General features: G+C 40.3%; 1 protein-coding gene across 3 annotated transcripts in view; it reads right to left on the bottom strand.

Moving 5' to 3' along the window:
- PLPP4 (phospholipid phosphatase 4) overlaps nt 1-23,072 on the bottom strand; it is a 48,370-nt gene extending 25,298 nt beyond the window's left edge. For 2 of the 3 annotated variants that reach the window (XM_086901215.1, XM_086901216.1), the window contains exons 1-3: nt 22,935-23,072; nt 5,621-5,729; nt 1,573-1,663 (exon numbers count right to left, since the gene is read on the bottom strand). In XM_086901215.1, the coding sequence (XP_086757341.1) occupies nt 1,573-1,663; nt 5,621-5,729; nt 22,935-22,990 (256 nt within the window). In that variant the 5' untranslated portion in view covers nt 22,991-23,072. Of the gene's footprint in view, nt 1-1,572; nt 1,664-5,620; nt 5,730-16,516; nt 16,623-22,934 lie in introns of those variants that run through there. The other variant, XM_086901217.1, reaches the window with a different exon arrangement.
- Nucleotides 23,073-23,478: the final 406 nt, after the last annotated feature.

Consider the following 23,478-nt stretch of genomic DNA (forward strand, 5'->3'; position numbering starts at 1 on the left):
ATGGCTTTATGAGGGGCAAAGAATTTTCATCTCTTTTTAACATTTTCTCTCCTCCATGCTTCGTGCTTAAAGAAATCCACCTTTTGGGTTAATCCCTGAACATTCTTTATGAACATTTCTGTGCCAGATCTCAACAAATCAGAGGCCCACCACCCCTAAGAAACCTTCACATCACCAGACACTGTTACAGTGCACTTGAACAAAAATGAGCCACAAGAAGTTCCACACTTATGGCACATAAACAGAACATCAAGGTTGGTGTTTCATTAGTCTGGGTAGCAAGAGGAATGCTGGGGAAGCTGGTGACTTTTCTCCTAGATGTTATAGAGGGAATAACAACAGAAGGTAAAACAGCAGGAAAAAAAATAAGTAATGTCTTTTTAGAACAAAAAGGTGAAAATGATGGAGGAACTGAGCCTGAGCTCCTTTCCTTCTTACACAACAGAAAGTGAGGCTCAGAGCTGACTCTGTGTGTTTTATGAATGAGGAGTTATTTCCACTGAATGGACTTGTCAGTAAAGCATCACTCCAAGACATTTCAGAACTTACAGCAAATGACTGGCAGCATTCAAAACAAACCTAGGATTGTTTCATACTTGTGTGAGAGCAGCTGGTGAAAGAATAATCTATGGGAATGAAGCTTTTTCCAAGGCACATACACAATGCCATTAATATCCTATCTACTTAAGGCAAGGCAGAGTATTTCTTTGATTTTACTATATAAGGGTCAATAAATAAAGTGTAAATGAGCCAGTAATACAGAATTTCAGAATTATGCACATTTCAAACATAAGGCCAACAAAAACATTTGCAGTTCTTAGTGCTTCAAGGTTTCCCTCGCCAGTGAAAGTGCTTGAAGCAATATTGGTCTCTGGCAATATCTATCTAAAAAGGATCTGAGCATGTATCACTGGCAGATTTCAAGAGATAGGCACAGCCAGAATTAGCTGGAACAGCTTAAAACTTACCCTCTCCACTGTCCTCTACTCCAATTTTCTGCCTACAGCTGTAATTAGACCTCACCCATAGCACAGCCACTACTGCTCACAGTCCAGGATTAAGTGCACAGCTAATTCCATTGGCAGTTTAAGATGAAACAACAGCTTTCTAATTAGAAAAACTGAGCCAAGAGCACGGATTTTGCAATGGATAACAGTAAATTCCAGGAGAGGATCAGAGAAAACAATGAGAGGAGCAATTTCCTCCACCGAGTAGCTGAGTCGCACAGGACGTTCCAGTCAAAGCCTTAATTTAGAATAGCTGCAAGTATAAATAAGAGGTAATAGATTGGGTGTGACTGAAAAATATGCACCTGAACAGTCTCTCAGATAGACTTGTCTTTGCTGATCAAATTCCAGCCCTTGCTGGCTAGACTGTGCAATTAGGGCACAGAATTTGTACATCTTAGAAACACAAACTCAAAGGTTTGTGTGAGGTGCCTTGAAACTGCACTGAAAACTACTATAATGGGCTGTAATGGAGACAGGTTTTCTTCAAGGCTTGGATTACACTTGGAATCAATCTCTGAGAGCTATCACACACTTTTCCACCTTGAAGTATGTCATACATTACCTAAGAAAGCCTCTTTAATTTCGGTCTTGTCTGTTCGACGGATTATTTTCACCACGAAAATGACTGCTAGTGGCGTGAGGAACGAAATTGCCTGTGAGAGATAACAAATACCATGTGTGAGAGCATCAATTCCTTCTCAGCCCAGCTGATTAATAATTAGCTGCAGCCAGCTCCATTTAAACTGAAAGGCTGAATGATCTTTATCAAACTCCTGACCTTAAGCAAAGTGGGACAATTTGTCTTTGCAACTACAGAGTGATGAGCACATTAATATTCCAATACAGCCCTCAGCTGTAATTGATCTGTAATTGCCCAGAGCTGCATTTAAAATGTCAGCTTCTCCAGTGAAAAAGTAACAGTCCATAAGGTTCCCAAAATTCATACACTGATCCATACAAATTTTGGACATTTTTTCCTCAGTGTGCTGTGGAAGGCAGCCCACCCATCCAGGCTGGGTGCTCAGTAAGACCCCACTCAACACAAGAGACTGCAGCACCAACCTCGTGGCATTTTAAAATGCTCTTTATCTTACTTTCTGTTTACTTTTCAACTGTCATGCTTGAATTCATTGGGAAGATTGTGTCTTCATGATTCTTTTGTTTACAAGGGTTGGGATGTGGAGCAAGCTGCTTTATTCTGTTCAAACCCAGAGAAACAACACCTGAGCATCAACAGATTTAGTCACTGCTTAAACAGAACCTTATCCTGTAATTGTCAGTGCTGAAAGACAGGAATCCTCCTACAAGGAACCTGAAATGGCATCTCTGCCTCAGTGCACACACTTTATTCTCTTAAAAAAAAAAAAAAAAGTGAAAATTACTGGCTGAGGTTTCGGTTCCTGTTTTTTAAACAAGGCAAAAAATGAGCTGTAAATGGCACAGGGGTACCAGGTCTTAAAATTATGCTTTCTTTACTGAAACTGAACTGGGTCTTACTTCTTAAATAGCCCCCCTGACATAAAAACCAGACCAGACATGTATTATGGCAAAAGACTCAATCTTCTTTTTATAGCACAGATTAATCCTAGACCTCACTCAATGATTTTAGACAATCTGAGTAGGGAACAACACAAGAGTGCACTACATTTGTTATTTTGGCTGTGCATCTTGCACCAGATTGTCCTTGCCTGCATCTGCAAAATACTGTCTAACTCAACAGATTAAAACACAGTCTGGACTCTGTTCCCCTTTTCTACATTTAGGAAGGCAAGCACCAGAATTTGTGCAAAAAGAGGAGTCAGTTCAGCTTGAAATCTCCCCCTAAGTACATGTGAGATTCAAGTTTGGATTCCACTGCTACCTTACTGCTGCAGAAATGTTCACTTCTCTCTATCCTCATCAAGAATTTAATTTCTGCTTTCAGAGACAGGTTGTGAAATTTTTAAATCAAAAACCAAGGTTATAGAAAATCCTAGAATTTCCAGTTTCATTCTTAAAATAAGGATTTCCACCAGCAAAAAAAAAAAGAAAACAGAAAAAAAGAGAAAAAATATCTGCATTCCAGTAGCGAAGAACATGTAGAAATATATCCAAGGCTGACAGGCTTATAGTGGTGGTTTAATGGAGTCAGAAATCTTTTGAATAAGCAGGAGCAGCAGAAATTACCAACAAAGAATAGCATTCAAGTGGCAGCTTATTCCAAACCACTTCCCCATCCATCTTCAGAAATCTGGTAAAACTGCAGATTTCCTCATATTTTACAAGCATGTGATTTTTTGAGGGAGATGAACTATTCATTTTCGTGGTGTATTGCTGCTCCTTACACAAAAGCATTAGCTGGAAGGTGCTTTTTATTCTGCAGCAAAATGCACACACAAAGAGATTTTGGCTTGTGACAGACTCCTTTTTATTTATTTTGCAAATAAGTTTCTCTATGGCTCCTGTCCTAAAGCAGACTTGCCAACATTTTAAGGAGCAATACTCTCCTCAGATGCACCACAGCTATGTTTCCTTTTCCAGCAGTGAAATATCCCAGCATTGGCAGGCTTTTGTCAAACATGGACAAAATCTCTGTCATTTATTATTCACCCTGGCAAGGCAGAGATGTGCTGAGGTTGTAGGGATTCCCCCACACCTCCACTCATCCAAGGGAAAGCTGGAAGTTACCTGCACTTCCCAAGACAAGGAATATCCATTGATGGAGACAGAACCAGGCTCAGCTCTTTCCAGTTTTTGCTGCCCAAGAAGTCAGTTTTGTCTAATTTGGATGTGCATTCACAGCCTTTCTCTTGAATTCAAGTCTCTCACAGCAAATAAAGTAATCCAGCAATTCATGAAGTCTTAGAGATTACTTTCTGATAAAGCCATAGGTTTTAATATCAGAGTACAGGAGTGGCAACAAATTCTTTCCATAATGAAAGCTTGTGATCAATGCTAGAGTCAGATTTTACTTCTTTTAAATTTAAAAAATAATAAAAAAAAAAAAGAGTATAGAAATTACCTATTTTTTTTTTTAAATTTAAGGAGTTGTTCACTGTTTAAAATCTGAGCCAGAAAGAGAACACAGGCCATAGAAATGTTACACAGAGCTGCCTCAAAGTTCCACCCACCACAGACTTTGCCAAAATCTGGGGCTATGGGAGCAGGGGAATATATTATAATTATATCCCAGAGTTGTGCTTCCCAGTGCCTACTGCTCAGGGAGCAGGAGGATGGACTAATGATTATCCCAACTGGTTTCAAAAATAGTTTCACCACTGCAGCAAAACCCTCTACAATGATTCACTCTTGGCTCTTGGACTCCTCACTTAGATCAGAGAAACCATGTAGCAAAGTATTGCTAAGCATAAGGAAAAATCACACAATTAAATTCAGTCTTCCCAAGCACAACAATTTAATCTTTGGCTTGGGGGTTATTTTGATTTTTTGTTGTTTGATTTTTGGTTTTTGGTTTTTTTTACACAGCTGTCATCTGTTTCAGGAAAAACATATATTCTCATCCATCCAGGATGAAAAAGCCCAAAATGGAGCTGCTTCTTAATGCAAAATAAACAAAATATTTCTTGTTTATAAAGGCAAATTTAAAAATCAGGCCTGCAGCCTCTTAGAAAGCTGGGATATATGGTCACCTCAAATGCAGGAGGTGTCTTTAAGCTGTTCCTTAATTAATTTTTTTTTTTATAACTGAAGGATTAAGCATTTATATAAAAAAGCTGAATAGAAATGATATAGCTGATTTGCATTTAATCTGAACTCAAGTTTAAAAAGTAAAACCCTGGCCTCACTGAAGACTCAGGGAAAGATAACTTTGAGGCAGCTGTTGGAAAGACTGAACTAATACTTTTACAGCCTGAACTACACCCACATTTCAGCATTTCTGAGGTGATCTGTCTTACTGCACTCTTATATATAATATAATATATATATAAATAATACATGATATGTAGAGATCATTATGGATGTTAATCATTGCTAGGGAAGGTTATCAGAATTATGAAGTTTGATAACTGAATTCAGCCATCCCATCTGCATGTGCTGAGCAGGGAAGAGCCAGAAGAGCAGTGACAGCAGGGCAGCTCTCTATATATTTTATATTTATATTTGTATTTATTATTTATATTTATATTTATATGTATTATTTATTATTTATATGTATTGTTTATATTTCTATTTATAATATTTATATTTATTCCTTTAGGGGAAAAAAAGAGATTATTCAGAGTCCAGTATCTCAGTGCCTAACACGACTAAAACAAATTGGATTGCAAAATTTAAGCACTTAACCTTATAAGAGCATGGCAAGGTTTTGTCAGGTCATCCAAGCAGCTGATTGAAAAAGCTTCTCTACTCATTTCTCTCCCATCCCTCTTAGCTAACACCACTTTCAATCCTAAACTGAAAAATCAACATTCATAAATTCAGTCATCTGATAACGCTGCTTTTTAAAGACATCCCATAATTTGCTACATTTTGGAAAACATTGGTTTGGAAAAGAATTGTCTTTAGGATTAAAGGAACATCCTCTACTTGTGAAATGTTTCCTACTGCTTAGCAAATGAAAATTTCCTCAGTTTCCAGCCATCAAATAACCCCCAGGCTTTAGTACTCACAAACATCAGCCGTGTAGGGATGTTGTCTGATTGCACCAAAGGATTTTTGTACAGCCAGATCTCCTCTGGCTGGATCACTCGCTGGAATGGATCCAAAAATTCTGTAAAACTGAAAAAAAAAATACAAAAATTAAAAATTTTTCACAATTTGAAGTGATGACCAAAAATCCTAGAAGAGTTTGGCTCACTTAGCCCAACTCTATGTCATAGTATGCATGAATTATCCTCATTAATGAATTGCTACATTGCCATCCTACCTCGTTGCATTTTAGTAATATGAACTTTATAAATACACCCTTCAGAAAACGGGTTTTAAAAGTCTACACCTTTGAAGTTTTTCTACAACTTTATAAAAGTTCTATGAACACTACTGTGGAGAATATTTTTTTTTTTTTTGTGGAAAATCACAAAGCAAAAGAAGCAGCCCAGAAAATTTCTTCTACTGATAGAAAAGAGATAACTTTAGAGAATATCTCCAGAAGAGACTTACTCCGAAAACAGGATGGGCTGTCAAGCATAAGAAGAATCTAAGTCTACCAAAACTGTCTCATTCTACAAAAATTTCAAAAATTTCAAAAATTTCAAAAACAAAAGTTTTAATTTCATTATTATGTCTATTAAACCTCTTACAAAACAAAACAAAAACAGAAAACCAAAAAAACAAAACCCACCCAGAAAACCACACTAACAAACTTCATCATTTTGTAATTAAGTTATTTTGCAATTAAGAACATAAAAATAAAATGTTGAGGTCCCAATGTTCTGTAGAAAGTAATTTGTGTGGGTATCTTTTGTCATGCACTGAAAGCAAAAGCAGGAATTGTGATCTTTGGCCACAGCAGGAAGTTTCAGAAGCTTTTCATGACTTCTTAAATTGTCTCACTTCATTTAAACCGTGTTCCTTTTCCCACAGAGTCCTTCAGTGCTCTTTAACTTTTCTTGGCTTTGAATTAATTTCTGACAACCTGGGAAGTTTGGCCTTTGCTTTCCACAGCTCATTTCAGGTCTGGATGATCAGGGCTCGAGGACTGGGGGTTGAGGGAAGACACAGGAACCAGTTTTCTGCAGATTGCTCTCACCTGATAATCCCATAGAGCCAAAACTCAGAGGGGTGTAACCACCCAAAGCTTTTTTTACTGTAAATTTTCCAAAGCCAAGGGCTTTACACCTCTCCAAACCCAGGTTTTACGCCAGGCACATCAAGTGGCTTTGCAAAGAGAAAAAGCCCAAAGCAATTTGCAGAGCAGAGTAAAATTAAAGCGCACTCACAGATGTAACTCTCCCCAGGGAGGACAAGCCCTCAAACCAAGCTGGCTCAGCAATTCCCAAGCAGGAGCAATTCCCAACCCCTGTGCCCATGGCAGGGGGCTGAACCTGGGGATCCTAAAGGTCTCTTCCAACCCAAACATCCTCTGACCCCTTTACCTGGCACAGAGACTCTCTCTACCCACCATCCCAAAGAGCCCCACTCAGCTCCTCTTCCTCTCCTTTCCTAAAGGAAAACAACCAAGTTTAAGGAGCAAAGAAGGTCAAGCACAGCTTGTCACTTGTAAGAGTATTTGTGTTTCCTATGCTGGCCCACATGGACAACAGATTATTCTGGGAGCTTAAGGAGTTTGGTTTTGCAAGGGAAATATTTATTGTTACACTCAGCTTCTCCAAACCCAGAGTCTGAGCCTGAGTTCAGAAGAATTCACCAAGAAGGTGAATTTCAGAAGTGTCAAAACGATTTGTTTCAGTGTTTTCAAAATGAAAACAAAGCTTTTCCTTTAAGTTTAAAAGTCAATTGCTCATATGGAAAATTAATTTTGTAGTTTACAAGCTAGAAAAATAAAGGTAGACTCCTAGACAAATGCAAGGTTTGGTTCCAAATTTCAACTGAGAGTCCTAAAGTATATTATTTGAAGCATTTCTGGTCACTGCAGAGAGCAAATCACACACAAACATCTGTGCTGCAAGGTGATCAGGACACACCCATGCACCAGTGCACTTTGGGAAAATTTGTCACATTTGATCAGAAATGTAATTAATTTGATGTTAAGACATTTGACATTATGAACAAATGCCAACAGAGTTAAAGGTTTGGGGCTCTTCTTGATCTTTTGTTTCCTGCCCCTCGTGACATAAGAAAGGTAAAATTATTATTGTTGTTTAAATCTGAGGAATTAAAAAAAAATCATCAAGTTCAGTTCTCTCAGGAAACACTAGGACACTGCAGATACATACTGTTACAAAATTTAATGCCTTTAAGAGCAAAATAACACATGCTAAAGAGATGAAAACATAATAAATAACACAAATAATATCTGATTTCAGATGAGGACTGATTTTTTTATTAATATATACTCATCTGTACTCATATAAAGAATGAGTCATTTCAACAAATGCATTAATGACTGTAATTATTATTATTATTTTATGCAACAGCAGCAGTTTTGTATCCACTATATATTAAATCTGATTAGGTTTTCATTCCTTTCTTTGACTTGTGCTCTGAATATGTTCCCAAAACTGTGTTGAAATTTAGTGCAAGATTATGCAAAAAAACCCAAAAACCAACCAAACAAAAAAGTTTTCTGAAACTGGGCAAAATAATTTCAAACTCACTTTTGAAGGAAGAAAAAAATAGCTGCAGAAGGCAGCAGATGTCTCTGTGAGCAATACAGAAATAGAAAGTAAACAGTTAAAGGAAAGAGACTGTAAAAAAAGAAATAACTTTTTTTTTTTTTAATCTTCCCAAAGAGCTCAACTGCTAATTAAATTTTTATGCCAAGACTCATAAGAGAACAATTCTCTTCTTTTTTGAAGCATCACCAATGGGTGAGTGGATATGAGATTTCACTAGCTTGAAGGCAATTCCCTTTGTACTCTATTAAACAATCATGAGGACATACTGGTTTCTAAGCTGTCTGACACTTGGTGATTTATGTTCCTTTGTCCCAACCAAAGTACAACCTATCACTACTCATAAGTCAGCATAAGCTTGTTTAAAGAACTAGATGTTATGAGAAATTAATGCAGTCCTTGGACAAAGAAAACTGGTTTTGATCCTTTTGTGTTATGGCCCAAAGTACAACCTCAGCCATGGAAGCAGGTGGGCAAAAAAGCTTCCTTTGTTTTAGTACAGAAAAATTAAATCTTGGCTTTTTGGTCTTTTTTCTTCGTTTTTCCATATTCACCCAACATTTTTAACAGCTTAGCAAGCAAGATCTCAAACTCTTCAGCCTGATGACGCGTCTTTAAGGCATAAAAGGATTTCCATTAACTTCGAGAGCCTTTAACTGTGTCTTTCAAAGCAGCCCAAGGGAAAGGGGGGCCAAAATTCCATGAAAAACATCAGTGAGCAACAGGTGCCCCAGTCCCTGGGGCTGCTCTGGCCGTGCTGCTCACAGCTCCAGAGGAGTAAAAACGCTGCTCTTCCCCGAGGCCTTCGAGGCACATTAACTCCATCTCCATCTCACAGCCTGCAGCCCTCCAGGGTCATTTCGTGCCAACACCACATCACAGCCAGAGCCAGGTAACAGCACACTAAAAGTGCTTTTATGGTGATATGGACTAATAACTTGGGGTTATCTTTCTATGAAACCGTTCACTGATAGTGAGGGAATCAAACGCAGCATAAATATCCTCACACAAGTTTTGACTGGAGCTTCCACTGGGGTTTTCATTTCCCATGAGCAGCAGCAGGATATATATATATAGGATATATAGTTTGGCACCTCACCTTATTGTTTCCACCACTGCCTGGCCCTCAGCTGCATGAAATCACACAGCAAGGGTTAAATTTCTGCCTGGAACTGAGCATCAGCTAAAGGCTGGTTGGCAAGAGAGGGGAAAAATTGGGATTTTTTTGCCTTTTACTTTTTCTCTCACAGACAAATCTTGTGCCAAATAACTGAGAGGACAGAGCAGTACACATGGGATTGCAAAGAACCAGGAGAAAATGAACAGGAACTTGTGATTGTGACAGCCAGACTTTCCAGACACCTAATGAATGACCCTCCTCTTTTCTAAGCTTCATCTGTTGATAAGCAGATTTTATCCTCAAATGGCTCTGTCTGCATGTCACCACTGGGGAAAACAACAAAAAGATAGCAAATCTTCATGAACTTCTCTTATAAATCACCTCTGGGGGCTTGTGGAGAAAAAATTTGGCTCTGACCACTATTCCCTGCCTGCAGAACTCTGTGATCAAACACTGCTACCACTCCCAAAAACACAGGTTAACTGTGGTTGGGCTGCTGGAACTCCATTTTAAACATTATTACATGAATATTTCCTCTAGTATTCCCCAAACTGGGTCTCAAAGCTCGGAGTAAAAGCTTGTCCCATGTACCTGTCATGTGCAATTGTGCAATCAATTGTTCTGCAAGGCTGTGAGCGGTGTCAGTGGTGCTGAAGTTGGTGAAAGTTGGCCTAATTACAGAGTATGTGCACAATTCATAAGTCAGGACTTGCTTTAGAGGCTTCCCACAAGTGATCCAGGCTAAAAGAACCCAGAGTTTGCATCAGCTGGGTGCACTGAACACTGCTCACATCACCTCGGCTCACATTTGAATTCAAGACTTCAATTTACCCTTTCTGAAACACACTAATAGTGGGGAAAGCATTCATGTCATCTTATCTGATGTACCTGGAGAGAATAACTTATTCCCAAGGCAAGAGAAAACTTAGGTTTGTTTACTGCTTACAGATAATATTATGGAAAAAAAAAATACCATAACTTCTTGGAGGTTATTTTACAAATTCCTGCAAAAACAGACAAAATATGAAAAGCTTGAAACGTTCTGTGTCTGGCATGTAAAATGAACAAAACTGAAGGAGAGGGGATAGTGATGAGGGGAGATAAGAAGCAATGCCTGTGGTTTATCACCATGATTCTGCTCTCCATGGAGCTGGAGCAATTCAGGCTCTGAAATGCTGCTGTCTGTGTGTGTCAGCATGATGAGATAGCTTTGTGTCAGCTCACAGGTTAGCACAAGCAAAGAGATCTGAGCCACTTCATATCTAAAGGAATTTGGGAAATCCACAGCTCCTCATCAAGGTTACAATATACATGGCCAGGACTCAATTATGTGTGATGAGCAAGGAAGAAGCTGGCATGAATTAAAAATACAACTTCAATAATACAAACTCTACTTTGATAGAAAAAGAAACATTCCATGTTAAGGCACAACACTTAACAAGTGCCAAGAGGTTTGATGTTTCCTGCCATGGTTTTACAAAGCAAGGTAGAGCAAACATTGCAGTATCAGTATCAAAGTAACTCTTAATTTTGCAGATTCTTTATTAACTGGACTGGTACCTACACAAACCAAGCATGCATTGCTGATAAACACCCAGCAACAGCTTTAACTTTTCCATAGAGATCAAAAGGAAAGAGTTAATTTTAAATATATACCCAAGTTTATTCTGCAATAGGTACTGAATGCAAAAGAAGTGTTCCCATCAGAATAGACCTAAAGTTTTATTGGTTCTTTACAGAGTTTTATGGAAACATGTTACTGTAAATATAATTTTTAACTACACTAAAACCAATTAAGTACTGTACACTCACACAGAAACACCAGCATCAACAAATTATCCCCTTTTAACAGTTAAAAGCTTTTTATTTCCCATACAATGCCATTAAGTGTACACACCTACTAGTTCTGATTAACAATTTGAAATCCCCATACAGAGCTTTATTGGGACTGATAAAGACAAAGGGCACAGGCAATGTTTTTTGGGTTTTTATTTAATGTCACTGGCAAGTAGAGGACTGGTTCTGGAGGGTAGCTTTGGCTTCAGATGAATCAGTATGACTTGATGGAAAATATTTCTGAATACTTTAAATTAGCTAGCAATTGCAGTATGACATTTAATTAGCACATTTGCCTCCATTAGCCCTTCAGATATACAAGAAATCATTTTGATTAAGAAAAGATTGAAAATAAATTCTGATGTGCTTTTAAAATACACACATATTACCACAGCTGTCATATCTCCCTGAAGTGCTAAAAAAGAAGAGTTTCCAGTATTTTCCTTCAGCCTTACCGATAGGTTTCCCAGATTTGCCTCGCATACCCACTGATTTTATAGATTTAAATCAGGGTATAACTTCTTCCAAAGATGAATGACTGCCCTCTGTACTCTCCTCCTTGCAGCCAACACAGCACCCAGCAAGGAGGCAGCAGCTGTGGAGCCTAGGCTCACTTAAAAGCTCAGATCTCAAACTAAAAACAATACAGACTCACAACAGGAGTCCTGCAGCTTATGAAATCACATATAAATGAGATAGATACTTAGAATACCTAATTTGAAAGAGCAATCCAGCAATCTTTTCACAGTGCTGAAAAAGAAGCCTGGAGTGGAGCTTTAGAACCTAATGTTAGTTTTCTTTGCATTTAAATTATATTGGCCCTGTTTTCTCAGCCCCTGGCACTGGAGCACTCTCTAAGTAAAAAATTTCCTTCCTGTGACACAGAGAAAAGGGAAAGGATTATCTGAGCATGCATAAACAGCACAAGAGGTTAATGTAGCTAAGAAGTTGTTGTGCTTGAAGTCTTGAAAGATTCCAAAAACTTCCAGTCCATTCTCCTTTTTAGGGGCTGAGCCTTTGATGACAAGTAGAGCTAAATATCACTGAGCATCATTATTGCCACTGTCAATCTGGAAAATTCCCATTCCATGGAAATAAAATGGGTTTCTAGGTTTTAAAGTACTTAATTAGCTTCAATACAGCATTTTCACCATCATATCTTCCTCACTGAAGTGGGATATTTGGAAATGAGCAAAGTGAAAGGAAGAAAGCTTTGATCAGAAGGGCAGGAGACAGGAGTGACTATACTGAACCATGGCAAAAAACTACTGCCAAATGGGTTAAAGTCATATATTGTGACTTGTTTTTAATTTTTACAACTTCCCTTGACCCAATACTGAAAGTGATCTTTGCAGCTTTGCTTTCTGGTCAGCAGAGTATAAAACAAACCATTCTGAAACAAAAACAGCTTTGCTTTGGCATTTTGCTGCTCCTGGGGTGAAAGAGCTGTTCAATCCTTGTGATCCCTGCTCACAGGGAGCAGTGCTGCCCTGGGAAAACAACACAAGGAGGTCAGAGCTGCTCCCTGTCTCAAAGGGCAATTCTTCAGGCCATCCAGAAATAATCAACAGTGGTAGTTTTACAGAAATAACCAATATCAGCCAAGTGAAAACTATTGGCTCCTGCTTTCATTGCATTATCTCTCATTTTATTTATTAAAAAAAAATATTTATGCTATTAGTTGTTGCCTCTATCCTCTATTTTTATTAAATATATCCTATGATATATGATATTAAATATACCCTATGATATCTCACAAAAAACACTTTAATGTGTGTTTGGGGAGGAGAAAGTGGAGTGAAACAAAATAATGAGTTCTGCAGCCAAATGAAGTGTCAAAGCTGGCAGCTGTACATTATCCTAAAGTGAAAAAACAGAATTCATATTACAGGCTTAAATTAACTAAGCACATGTCTGAATAATGAACCCAAACACTGCAGACAGTCAAAATTTTCCTCTTGATGTTTTTAATGCTTATTTTGATTACATCTCAAACAGTTTTCAGTCAAGCTCTCCACAGTTCCCTGCACAACTTCACAGCAAAGTGATGGAGCTGAGTCTGGTAAATTTTTTTCTATTTTTATTATTATTATTATTATTAATTTTTATTTTTTTCATATCTGCATGTCACACACTATTATTGATTATGTTTGGACCCGAAATGAAAGTTGGGGTAAACTCACAACCTTGCTCAGTTTCTCTCTGTGACAAAAGCTCCCCCTCTCAATTATCTCTGATCCTTCCTCACTCCTCCTCCTAATGATATTCCAAATAAAATCCAACTTTTTAATATATTAAATATAATAAAATATAATATATATATTTTAATATATTAAAATCACTCCATCCAAAACCAGTTGTGTGTGAACTACATGTTCCAGAGTATTAGAACTATTAAAATAATATTAAAAAATATTATATATTATTATATATTATTATATAATATATTAATTATCTATATATTATATGTTATATATTATATATTATATATTATATATTATATTTTATATTTTATATTATATATTTTATATTTTATATATTGTATTTTATATATTATATTTTATATATTATATATAGTATCTGTATTATATATAATTATAATTATATATTATTATATATAATATATGATTATATATTATTATATATAATATATAATGTTATATCTTATAAATAAAATATAATTTATAAATATCTAAATAAATATACATAGAAAATATTAATATACTATAATATAATACCATACTATATATATGTATAATATTAAGAGAAGAAGATCTAGTAATGGGGAATAGGAACATCACTTTTTGCATTTTGCAGCACTCACTGAGGTCCAAGAGCAACAGTTACACTCCTGGAAAGCACCTTGGACAGAGATGAACACAATTATTAATGGTCTCTCTGAAATGCTGGTAGATGTGCTCTCCCATCAGTGAGAGCTGGTAATAATGGAAATAGAACTTTGCATCAGGGGACATTCTCTGTTGTTCTCCCTTTGCAAGGCTCCTCAAGGCTTGGCAGGGAGCCACAAACCATCCAGAGCTGGAATATTTCTGAGCATTTCCACCCCCACTACACATGCTAAAGAAGTAGTAAAACTTCTCACCCAATAAAGGCTAAAATGTCAGATTGCAGAGTGAAACTCTGCACCTGATCTAGGATTTCATTTTCCCCACAGTCTGCTTAAAGCAGAATATTTAGCACACAAAGTTTGGCAGGGCACTGCCCTGCAGAGGGGACCATCAGCTTCTGTTCAGGGCTTGCTCAAGTATCCTCCGAGCAATTCCAAATTGGTATCTCTGTTTCCTTTCCCACACATCAAGATGAGTCAAAAACCTCTCAAAACAAATTTCACTTTAAACTTTTACCCCCATACTGGGGCACTCTCAGGCAATACAAACCTCAGTGCACTCAGTGCCAGCTTACAGGACCAGCCAGTCTCCCCACAGCAAAGCAAAACTTGATGTAAAATACTCCTAAAACACTTCAGTGTAACTTGCATTGTAAAGCTTCCATACATGGAGACTCTGCCTATCCTGGGGCAGTCTATCCCAGTGCTCCAAGTCCTGAACATCAGAATATATTTCCCCACACTCAACCTGAGTTTCCTTTGCTACAGATTTAAAAATCTTTCTGCCTGATTCCCAGAGGATGTGAAGAGCAGCTTGTTGTCTTCATATACCTTTATGGAGCTGCTTACCTGTGAAGATCACTGCCATGTCTCCTCAGATCTTCAGATTAAACAACTGAATTATTTCTACCTTTTACAGAAAGAAAACCACAAAAAGTTTTCTATTCCTCTCTTACAATCCTCCTCAGTCCTCCCCCCAACTCTCTGGAATTCACCTGAATAATTGATCTCAATCAAATACTTACTATGAAAACACCAGTTGTTATCCTGTTACCTACCCTACAGTAAAACAATTTCCACTTATTGCATTCCTATGCAATTGTAATTCAAATTCAGTGGTATTTTAATAAGGAAAATATTTAGCCATTCAGACAGTAAAACTAGAAGTATTTTGTAATGCAGAGAAACAAACAAATACAATCCACAATGACTGTAGCTGTCTGATTTAAAATGAAGAAAAAAAATCCCAATTTAGTTTTCTACAGAATCATATCAATCAATTACAGGGGTTTTTTTCCATATCAATGACTTGTGGTCCAATGATGACAAATTTAACATTTAAAGGCAAGGGGAAAATGTGAATGGAAGGTACTTTAAAGTCCATATAGTCATGAAAATCTTAGTTCAAGTGCTGGAACCGATGACAACTTTGTCTCTTCCATGCAGACAATGCAATTGCATCTCCTGTACAGGAGCTGTTCTGGCCCAGAAACAAGTGAAGCTTTCCTTGACCATGCAAGCCCTGCTGTTCATTAGTGGATCACAACCAATACTTTAATTAGGGTCATGAGTGCTGCCTTTAGCTTTCTGTCCTGATCCACTAATCCTTGCAACACTCGGGCATCCCCTGTTCAGTACCAGCACAGCCCACGCCACACCAAAAAATTACAAGACACACTAAATATTATTCTTAATTCATTTTTAGCATCAATAATTCTGCCAGCTGTTTCCAAGTACTGGCTTTTCAAAGTCACTGACAGATTGGGAGACCATAAAGATCTTGATTTACTGTGCCAGATATGAGTACATTCTCAGCAGTAAGACTATAATTTTTATTAAATTCTTTCCCATAAGAATCACAGTTGTGCCCTACCTTGACTGTGCTTAGATCAAAGTGTAAGAATCGATTTATTAAAGAAAAATTTTCCCCCCAGGAACCCTATCAGTACCATTCTCACTATAAAACATCCTCAATCAGGCTAGAAGCAAATAAACACAAAGTGCCAAAGCCTGTGAGTAAATGGGATTCAACAACAAGATTCAACAAGAGACACAAAGTCACCATTTACTCCTCAAAAAATCTGGAGCAGATGCTTTGGCATTTACAATAACATCCTCTTTTAGCATGTATTCAGCTGTGGGTTTAGCCATGGAGATCAACTGTAAATCCTACCCTATTAGCAGGACAATTAGAATTGCTGCTATTAAATCCCCTTCCCTCTTCCCATCCTTTCACTCCCTCTTTCCCCCAGACTCAGGGAAGACAAATGAAGTAACTCAGTTCCACAATCTACAAGTATCGATACAACAGTCTGTAAAATCAGTTTGCCTTTGGCACAGACCAGAGTCTGCACAAAAAGACAGGTAGGCACAATTTCCCCTAAATAACTGTTATCAAAGTCAGTAAAATCCTAACCTATTCCAATAAATAAAATACAAAAGCAATGGAATCAGAAGTTTCAGCTACCTGAGACACCAAGCAGCTGAACAGCAGGATGTCACTGAGTGGATGCTGCTTCATCACTCCCCTCCTCAGCTGGACTGGGGGAGAGAAGATACAGTGAGAGGCACCTGGGTCGAGGTAAGAGCAGGCAGAGATCTCTCAGCTGTTACTGTCACAGGAAAAACTGATTTGACTGAGGGAAACTAGTCTAATCACAGTAGGAAGATGAGAAAATAAAATCTAAGCCTTAAAACAGCTTTCCCACCCTTCTCCCCAGGTTTAATGTTGATTTTTTTTCTCCCTCCTCCCCTGCAGTGGTACAGGGGCATGGGGAATGCAGACTGAGATCATCACAGCCACCAAAACCTGGTCATAAAACCCCACACAGCACCAAGTTTCCCTGTGAGCTCTGTGGTAATTCATTCACATCAGGACAGGCACACAGTCATTTTGTTCTGTGGCCATATGACACCAGGGATAATTGGTATTTAGGGCCTTTTGTTGTCACAGTAACCTGTCAAGGACACAGTGCCGAGCAAAGTTAAAATTCAGGTTGCTTTGTGGTGTATCAGGGAATTTGAGGAGCTCCATGTCATTCTAGCTCTCCCATCACTTCAAAGGTGTGACCCACTCTGCTGAGCACTGGAACAAGTCTGCTGCTCAATGTGCAACCTTTGATAGGTGCTCTCAGATCCTGAGCACCAGAAAAGCTCTTTTCTACAGCAGGTCTTTCCCTTAACTCTTCATTAACCCTACTCACTGAATTAGACTTCAACCTGCAAAACAATTTTTTCCCTCACTTTAATAGCATGTAAATTAGGGTTTACAATGATGCACCTATTTTTAAGCAGGTTAGCAAACATGTTGATGTTCTCATTTCCTATTGTCATTACACTTTGTGAAACTAACACTGAGAAAGCTCCCAGAATGTTCAATGTGTTTGGCTACCTGACAACAAAGAATTTATCAATTAACTGAAGGATTAGGGTGAGAAAAAGCAGCATTATCTTTGTTTTCCTGATGAGAAATTAGGGTAGACAGAAATGAAGCCCAGGACTGTGAGGATCAGAAGCCAAAAGTCAGGTTCCAAAAAGAGTCAGAATTATGGGCTATCCAAATCAAGAACAGAAGACACAAAATCACTGAGAAGTGGCCAAATATCTACTTTGAAACATTCAACTAGAGAGCCAAGGCTTTAAAGGTGCTTTGAATTCTTGGTCCAATTGATTTGTGTAAATTCTCAGCATCTGAGTCAGAATGAGAAAATAAATCTTGATGTCTCAGTCTGGTGATTTCTTCTCAATACCATCTTGCTTTTGCTACCTACAGTCACAATTTTCAGCTCAGTCTATCCTCCAGAAATCCATATGAGAGAGGAAATGCAAACACAATCTGGGAGAAGAGCAATGCAAAGTGCAGCCCTGTAGAATTTCCTCTGGTAATTGATTTTCTGTGTTAACAAGACAATACACAGTATCATTTATAAAGGCAACATATGCAGGTTATCCAGAAGACAACATCCCGACAAAGAAAGCTACTTGAAAGAGCTTTGCACACCAAATTACTCCATGCATATTCATAACTCGATTAAAATATTAATATTGTAAACTTGTAAGAAACACAACACGCCCAGAAACAGCTTTTATTTACTTACACCAGAAACTGAACGTGGCACACACACACACAAAGGATGTCAGCATTAGTCAGTGCTCTAAACTCACACGTGTGCAATGTATATCTGTATATTAGCCTGCAGATAAACATTGATTCCCAAGGGAGGCTGCTAATGAGACTGTGCTGTGGGGAAGATATCCAATTACTCCAAACGACATTTATATTTTAATCACATCACATGCACTGAAGAGCTCGAGGTTTGATGAAGCAATCCTTGAAAGACTTTGCCTTTTTAATCAATTAGCTCTCTAAACATCAGTGATGTGCTGTTGACAAGTCCTTGGGATAAATATACAACAACACACGTAAATCCTCTCTCCCTGCCAAAAGTGTGGTCTTCTAAAACTTCTGAAACAGCTGCAGAAAGTTTTCCTCATGAAGACACCTAAAACAGAACACTGAGAAATAAAGACAGCCCTCAGGTTCATTCTGAGCTACCACTCAGTGAATTCATTTTAGGACAGATGAAAAACTTCGTTTTAAGGACATCACTCCTGTGTAAAACTATCAGACTTGCTCACAAATCTTTTTAGAATTGGCTTATCTGAATAAAATCAAGTCAGTCAAAACAATTGGCTTTCTTCAAGCAACCCATAAGTGACAAATGCCACTGCATGCAAGAAGATGAAGGTCTGGTCATTTTTAACATGTTTTAGCATTAATCAGGCATTTTAAGATGCTCCAAGTCGTAGAAATAAGTATAAAAATGAAGAAAAACAGGGCTGCAAGACCCTAATTCAATCATTCTTCAAATTAGCATTGGATTTTTCCTGTAAACAAAGTACATCCTCATGGCTGCTCTATTAAAAACCATTTCTACTTCTGAGAGCTTACACGACAAACCTCACTTAAAAAATAAAACTCAGTTCTGTACTCACAAATATTTCTTAGTAAGTAGAAACCTAAACAAACATATGAACTGGGAATTGATCAAAGATAAGATTTGATTGGAAAATATTTGAAACTACATAATGTCATAGACAAATTATAGTGAGAGAATTTTCTCCACCTTGGAATTAACAAACCACCCGTGCTCTATCAGATCAGTTCAGCCCAATCAAAAGGGGCAAGGATACGTATCTTGAAAACTAAAAATTAATTTGATAGTTAAGAAACTGGGAAAAACTGTGGAGCAGAAGAGAAATATCATTATGCTTGCAGTTGGTAACTTGAAGTTTGAGAGCTATTTTGCTGGAGGTACTCAAAGAATACCTATTTAATTTTGCAGTAAATTGTGTATTTAGGTGTATTTTTTACTGCTACCACTTGTTTTTGGGTTTTGACTCTTTGTTGTTTGGAGTTTGGGTTTGTTGGCTTTTTTTTTTTTTAACTCCTGCTTCTCAATTTCAGGCAGACACAGCCTTTCTGATAAATCTGTTCTAACTAATCCTTCCTTCAATACCACTAAATCCTGAGGGCTAAAATGCCCTTTAGCACAGATCTCTGTGAAGGCAGAGAAGCTTGAGTTGCTAAATTTCAATACCTAATCCTGTCTTTAATTGCTAAGTGAGCTCTCAGCAACTGCCATGAGCACAACACCTAGAACTGAGTCAGTTGTTATCATTATCCTCCCTAAATGGCTGCTGAATTCAACCAAATCAATACCCAACTACCAAAAATGTGCATTGCTTCTAAGGGTGCCCATCTGCAGGATAGAAGAGATCTTATATAACAAGTATAGGTTTCTGCCTTTGATGGAATGACTGACGTTGATAATTCTGGCAACTGGAGAGGAAAAAAAAATGCCAGTCTTAAACATAGAAAACATGGCTGTTCTTGAGCTAAAATACATTCAAATTGGCAATACATTCAATTTCAGCAATCATCAACAGAAGTTTTCACACCTCCATTTTTTATGAAATGACATTTATTACCAAGCAAAGCTCCAGCGTGGAATATGCACCTTTTTCTTTTGCATTCTCTGGTACAAAATATGTCAGTCTATTGCTGTGAGTGATATGAACTGTTAGGTGGAAGCTCAAAGACATCTGGGAGGCACAGATGGTTCAGAACTCTCAAATAGCTGTGGAACCATTACCTTCAAGGTCAGGCTTCTGTCGCTATAAGGATTGGTAATGACACAAAGCCATCAAGACCTTTTCAGAAAGAGCTCCCTCTCCTCTGTCCAGCTCCTCATTTGCTGGCACTCACAGAGCTGAGCCCAGATCTCAGCTCATTTCTGTTAATGGCATTCCTTTCCAAGGCAGGTGGAACCTGTACAGCCTCTTCATTCCTAGAAATCTCTTCTGCAATAGAGCTCAAGTTGCTGCTGCCTGGATTCCAGTCCCAGGGCTTCCAAATTCACACCTGAAAAGATATTCCACTGAACTCGATGCTCTGTAAAAATCTTTGCACTGGCTGTCTATAAAACCACAGGAAACATGGTGTTTAAACCTCTGCCACACAAAAGTTTCGAAATGTGAGTAATTGCCACTTTAGAAAACTGAGAGAACTATTGAATACTATCGCAATAGCAACAGATTCCTTCTGTGCTAATATTATCTGAAGGGAAAAGCTCTTCTTTTGGTCAACCTAGAGGTTGTATTCCTGCAACCATTACCAGCAAATAAAGGGCAGCTCTTCGTGGAACTAAACACTGAGCTGAATTTGGAACACTACCATGCTGAGTACTTTCAGATGTCAATGAATGCTCTGAATGACCTATTGAAATATCAGAATTATTCCCCAGAATCCCAATGAGGCAGGACTTGAGCTGATTGAAAATATGAGAATCTCTTCCACAGGCATTTGCCATTATGGTGACTCTAGCAAGAGCTTTTCTGTTAGCTACCCCTCCCCAGAGCATTTTGGAATTCATAAAGAGTGGTGAAAATAATGGAATCTTTTAGAGAGGAAACAAAGACAGAAGAGAAGCACAACCAAGAAATGACTAATTATGATGGCTCATGATTTACATATCATAGTAACAAGCTACATGAGGAGATCTCCTGCAGGGGTGGTAGAGGTGATGAATTATACACACAATCATAAAGAGGAGAAAGGTTCTGATGTAGCATCAGCTCCTGAGGTCTTGCTCAGCCTCTAACTCCACATATTCCAGGAAGGAGTTCTGTTGACAGGAACGGGTCTACCTTCAAAGTGAGATGCAACTGAACTGACAGATATCAAAGGCACCTCACAGGGTTTTGTTGCAAATCAAAAGATTTGCATCAATATTCAAAAGAAATGAGCACTGAGGGGAAAAAAAGCAAACACCAGTAAATTGGACAAGTTATTAATTAACCATGAGAGGTTCAGAAAGGACCCATCAAAGCATTCAGTTTCACCAGGTCTAAGTCAATATCACAGCTTAACAGATGTCCTATACTGCCTGCCCTGTGACCAACAGCATCCATCCCCAGGAAAACAAACCAGCCAACAGCAAAATCCAGTCCTGGTTCTGTGATATTCCTGAGAGATCACAAGGACTGAGAACACTCATCTTTAAACATTAAGCAATAGAAATGCAAACTTATATAGAGTGGAACTTTTTCATTGTTCAAATGCGTGCAGAACACAAGCTGCATAAAAGAAAGGGCTGAAATACTCGAAGCAAAATAATGCATAACTGCTTTCTCCTAAAAAAAGGCTGAGAGAAAGAACGGTCCTGCGGCGACAGCTGCACATCTTTCAACAAACAGATTTCCATGACTTTCCTCCCTGCCCGAGGAGCGGAGGAGCTTCCCAAATCCCCCACGTTCCACCCCACACTCAGCCCAGCCCCGGGAGCTGCCAGAACCAGCTCTTGAGGCTCATTCACAGCTCCGCCAGGTGAGACTTTACCCCACAAACTACAACCAGCCCAGCGAAACCACCAGCACGCCTCTGAGGCTGCGTTGTTTTGGCTGCCCGCTTTTTGCACACTTCTCTCACAAATGGAAGCTTCTCTAAGAAAAATTCCATTCAGCTCTTCGGCAAAACGCCGGGGCTGGGAGAGTTCCCTCAAAGACTCACCTCGGGGTGCATTCCACCCCCGAGCATCCCAGAGTGGGGACCGGCGGCAGCTGCCGCTCGCTCGGGCATCCCGAGGGGGCTGCCCCGGCGGGATCCCCTGACCGCCGGAGCCCACCGGGCGAGCCCCGCTCCTCCATCCCGCTCCTCCATCCCTCCATCCCGCTTCTCCATCCTGCACCTCCATCCCGCTCCTCCATCCCGCTCCTCCATCCCGCTCCTCCATCCCGCTCCTCCATCCCTCCATCCCGCTCCTCCATCCCTCCATCCCGCTCCTCCATCCCGCTCCTCCATCCCGCTCCTCCATCCCGCTCCTCCATCCTGCACCTCCATCCCTCTCCTCCATCCCGCTCCTCCATCCCGCTCCTCCATCCCGCACCTCCATCCCGCTCCTCCATCCCGCTCCTCCATCCCTCCATCCCGCTCCTCCATCCCCGCTCCTCCATCCCCGCTCCTCCATCCCGCTGCTCCATCCCGCTCCTCCATCCCGCTCCTCCATCCCGCTCCTCCATCCCGCTCCTCCATCCCGCTCCTCCATCCCGCTCCTCCATCCCGCTCCTCCATCCCGCTGCTCCATCCCGCTCCTCCATCCTGCACCTCCATCCCGCTCCTCCATCCCGCTCCTCCATCCCGCTGCTCCATCCCGCTCCTCCATCCCGCTCCTCCATCCCGCTCCTCCATCCCGCTCCTCCATCCCGGTGCGAGCTACCTCCATCCCGGGGAGTGCGGGATGGAGAGCGGGGATGGAGATTGTCAGAGCAGCACCGGAGCAAAGTTGTCGCGGTGCCGCCGGCCGCCGCTGCCCGGCGCTACTCACACGAAGACCCCGAAGAGCAGCACCCGTATGCCGATCTCGATCGCCAGCTCCCGCATGGTGGGTCCCGGCTCTCCCGCAGCCCCGCAGCGCCGCCTCTCATGCCCGGGGGCAGCGGGGCCGCCTCAGGCCGGCCGCTCCGGAGCTCCGGGGCTCCTGCGGGCAGAGCCCGGCCGGGAGCAGCCCCGGCCCCGCCATCCCTCGGCCGCCGCGGCCGCCGCGCTGTGCGGGAGCGGCGCTGGAGCGGCGGAGCCGAGCGCCGGGGGAGGGTCCCGGTGACTAACGCGGTGTCCCCGCTCGGGGGGAGGGTCCCGGTGACTAACGCGGTGTCCCCGCTCGGGGGGAGGGGGCCGGGGATCCTGGGGATTTCCCCTCCCCGCCTCCCCGCCCGCCCCCGCGGCGCTGCCGAGCGGAGCCGGAGCCGGAGCCGGGCCCGTCCCGCCCCTCGGGGCCGCCCTGCGCCACCGCCGGCAGCGGGATGCTGTCCGGGTGCTGTCCGGGTGCTGTCCGGGTTCTGTCCGGATGCTGTCCGGGTGCTGTCCGGGTG

This window comes from Cyanistes caeruleus, chromosome 8 (genome assembly GCF_971803275.1).
Source record: "Cyanistes caeruleus chromosome 8, bCyaCae1.hap1.1, whole genome shotgun sequence".
Taxonomy (NCBI): domain Eukaryota; kingdom Metazoa; phylum Chordata; class Aves; order Passeriformes; family Paridae; genus Cyanistes; species Cyanistes caeruleus.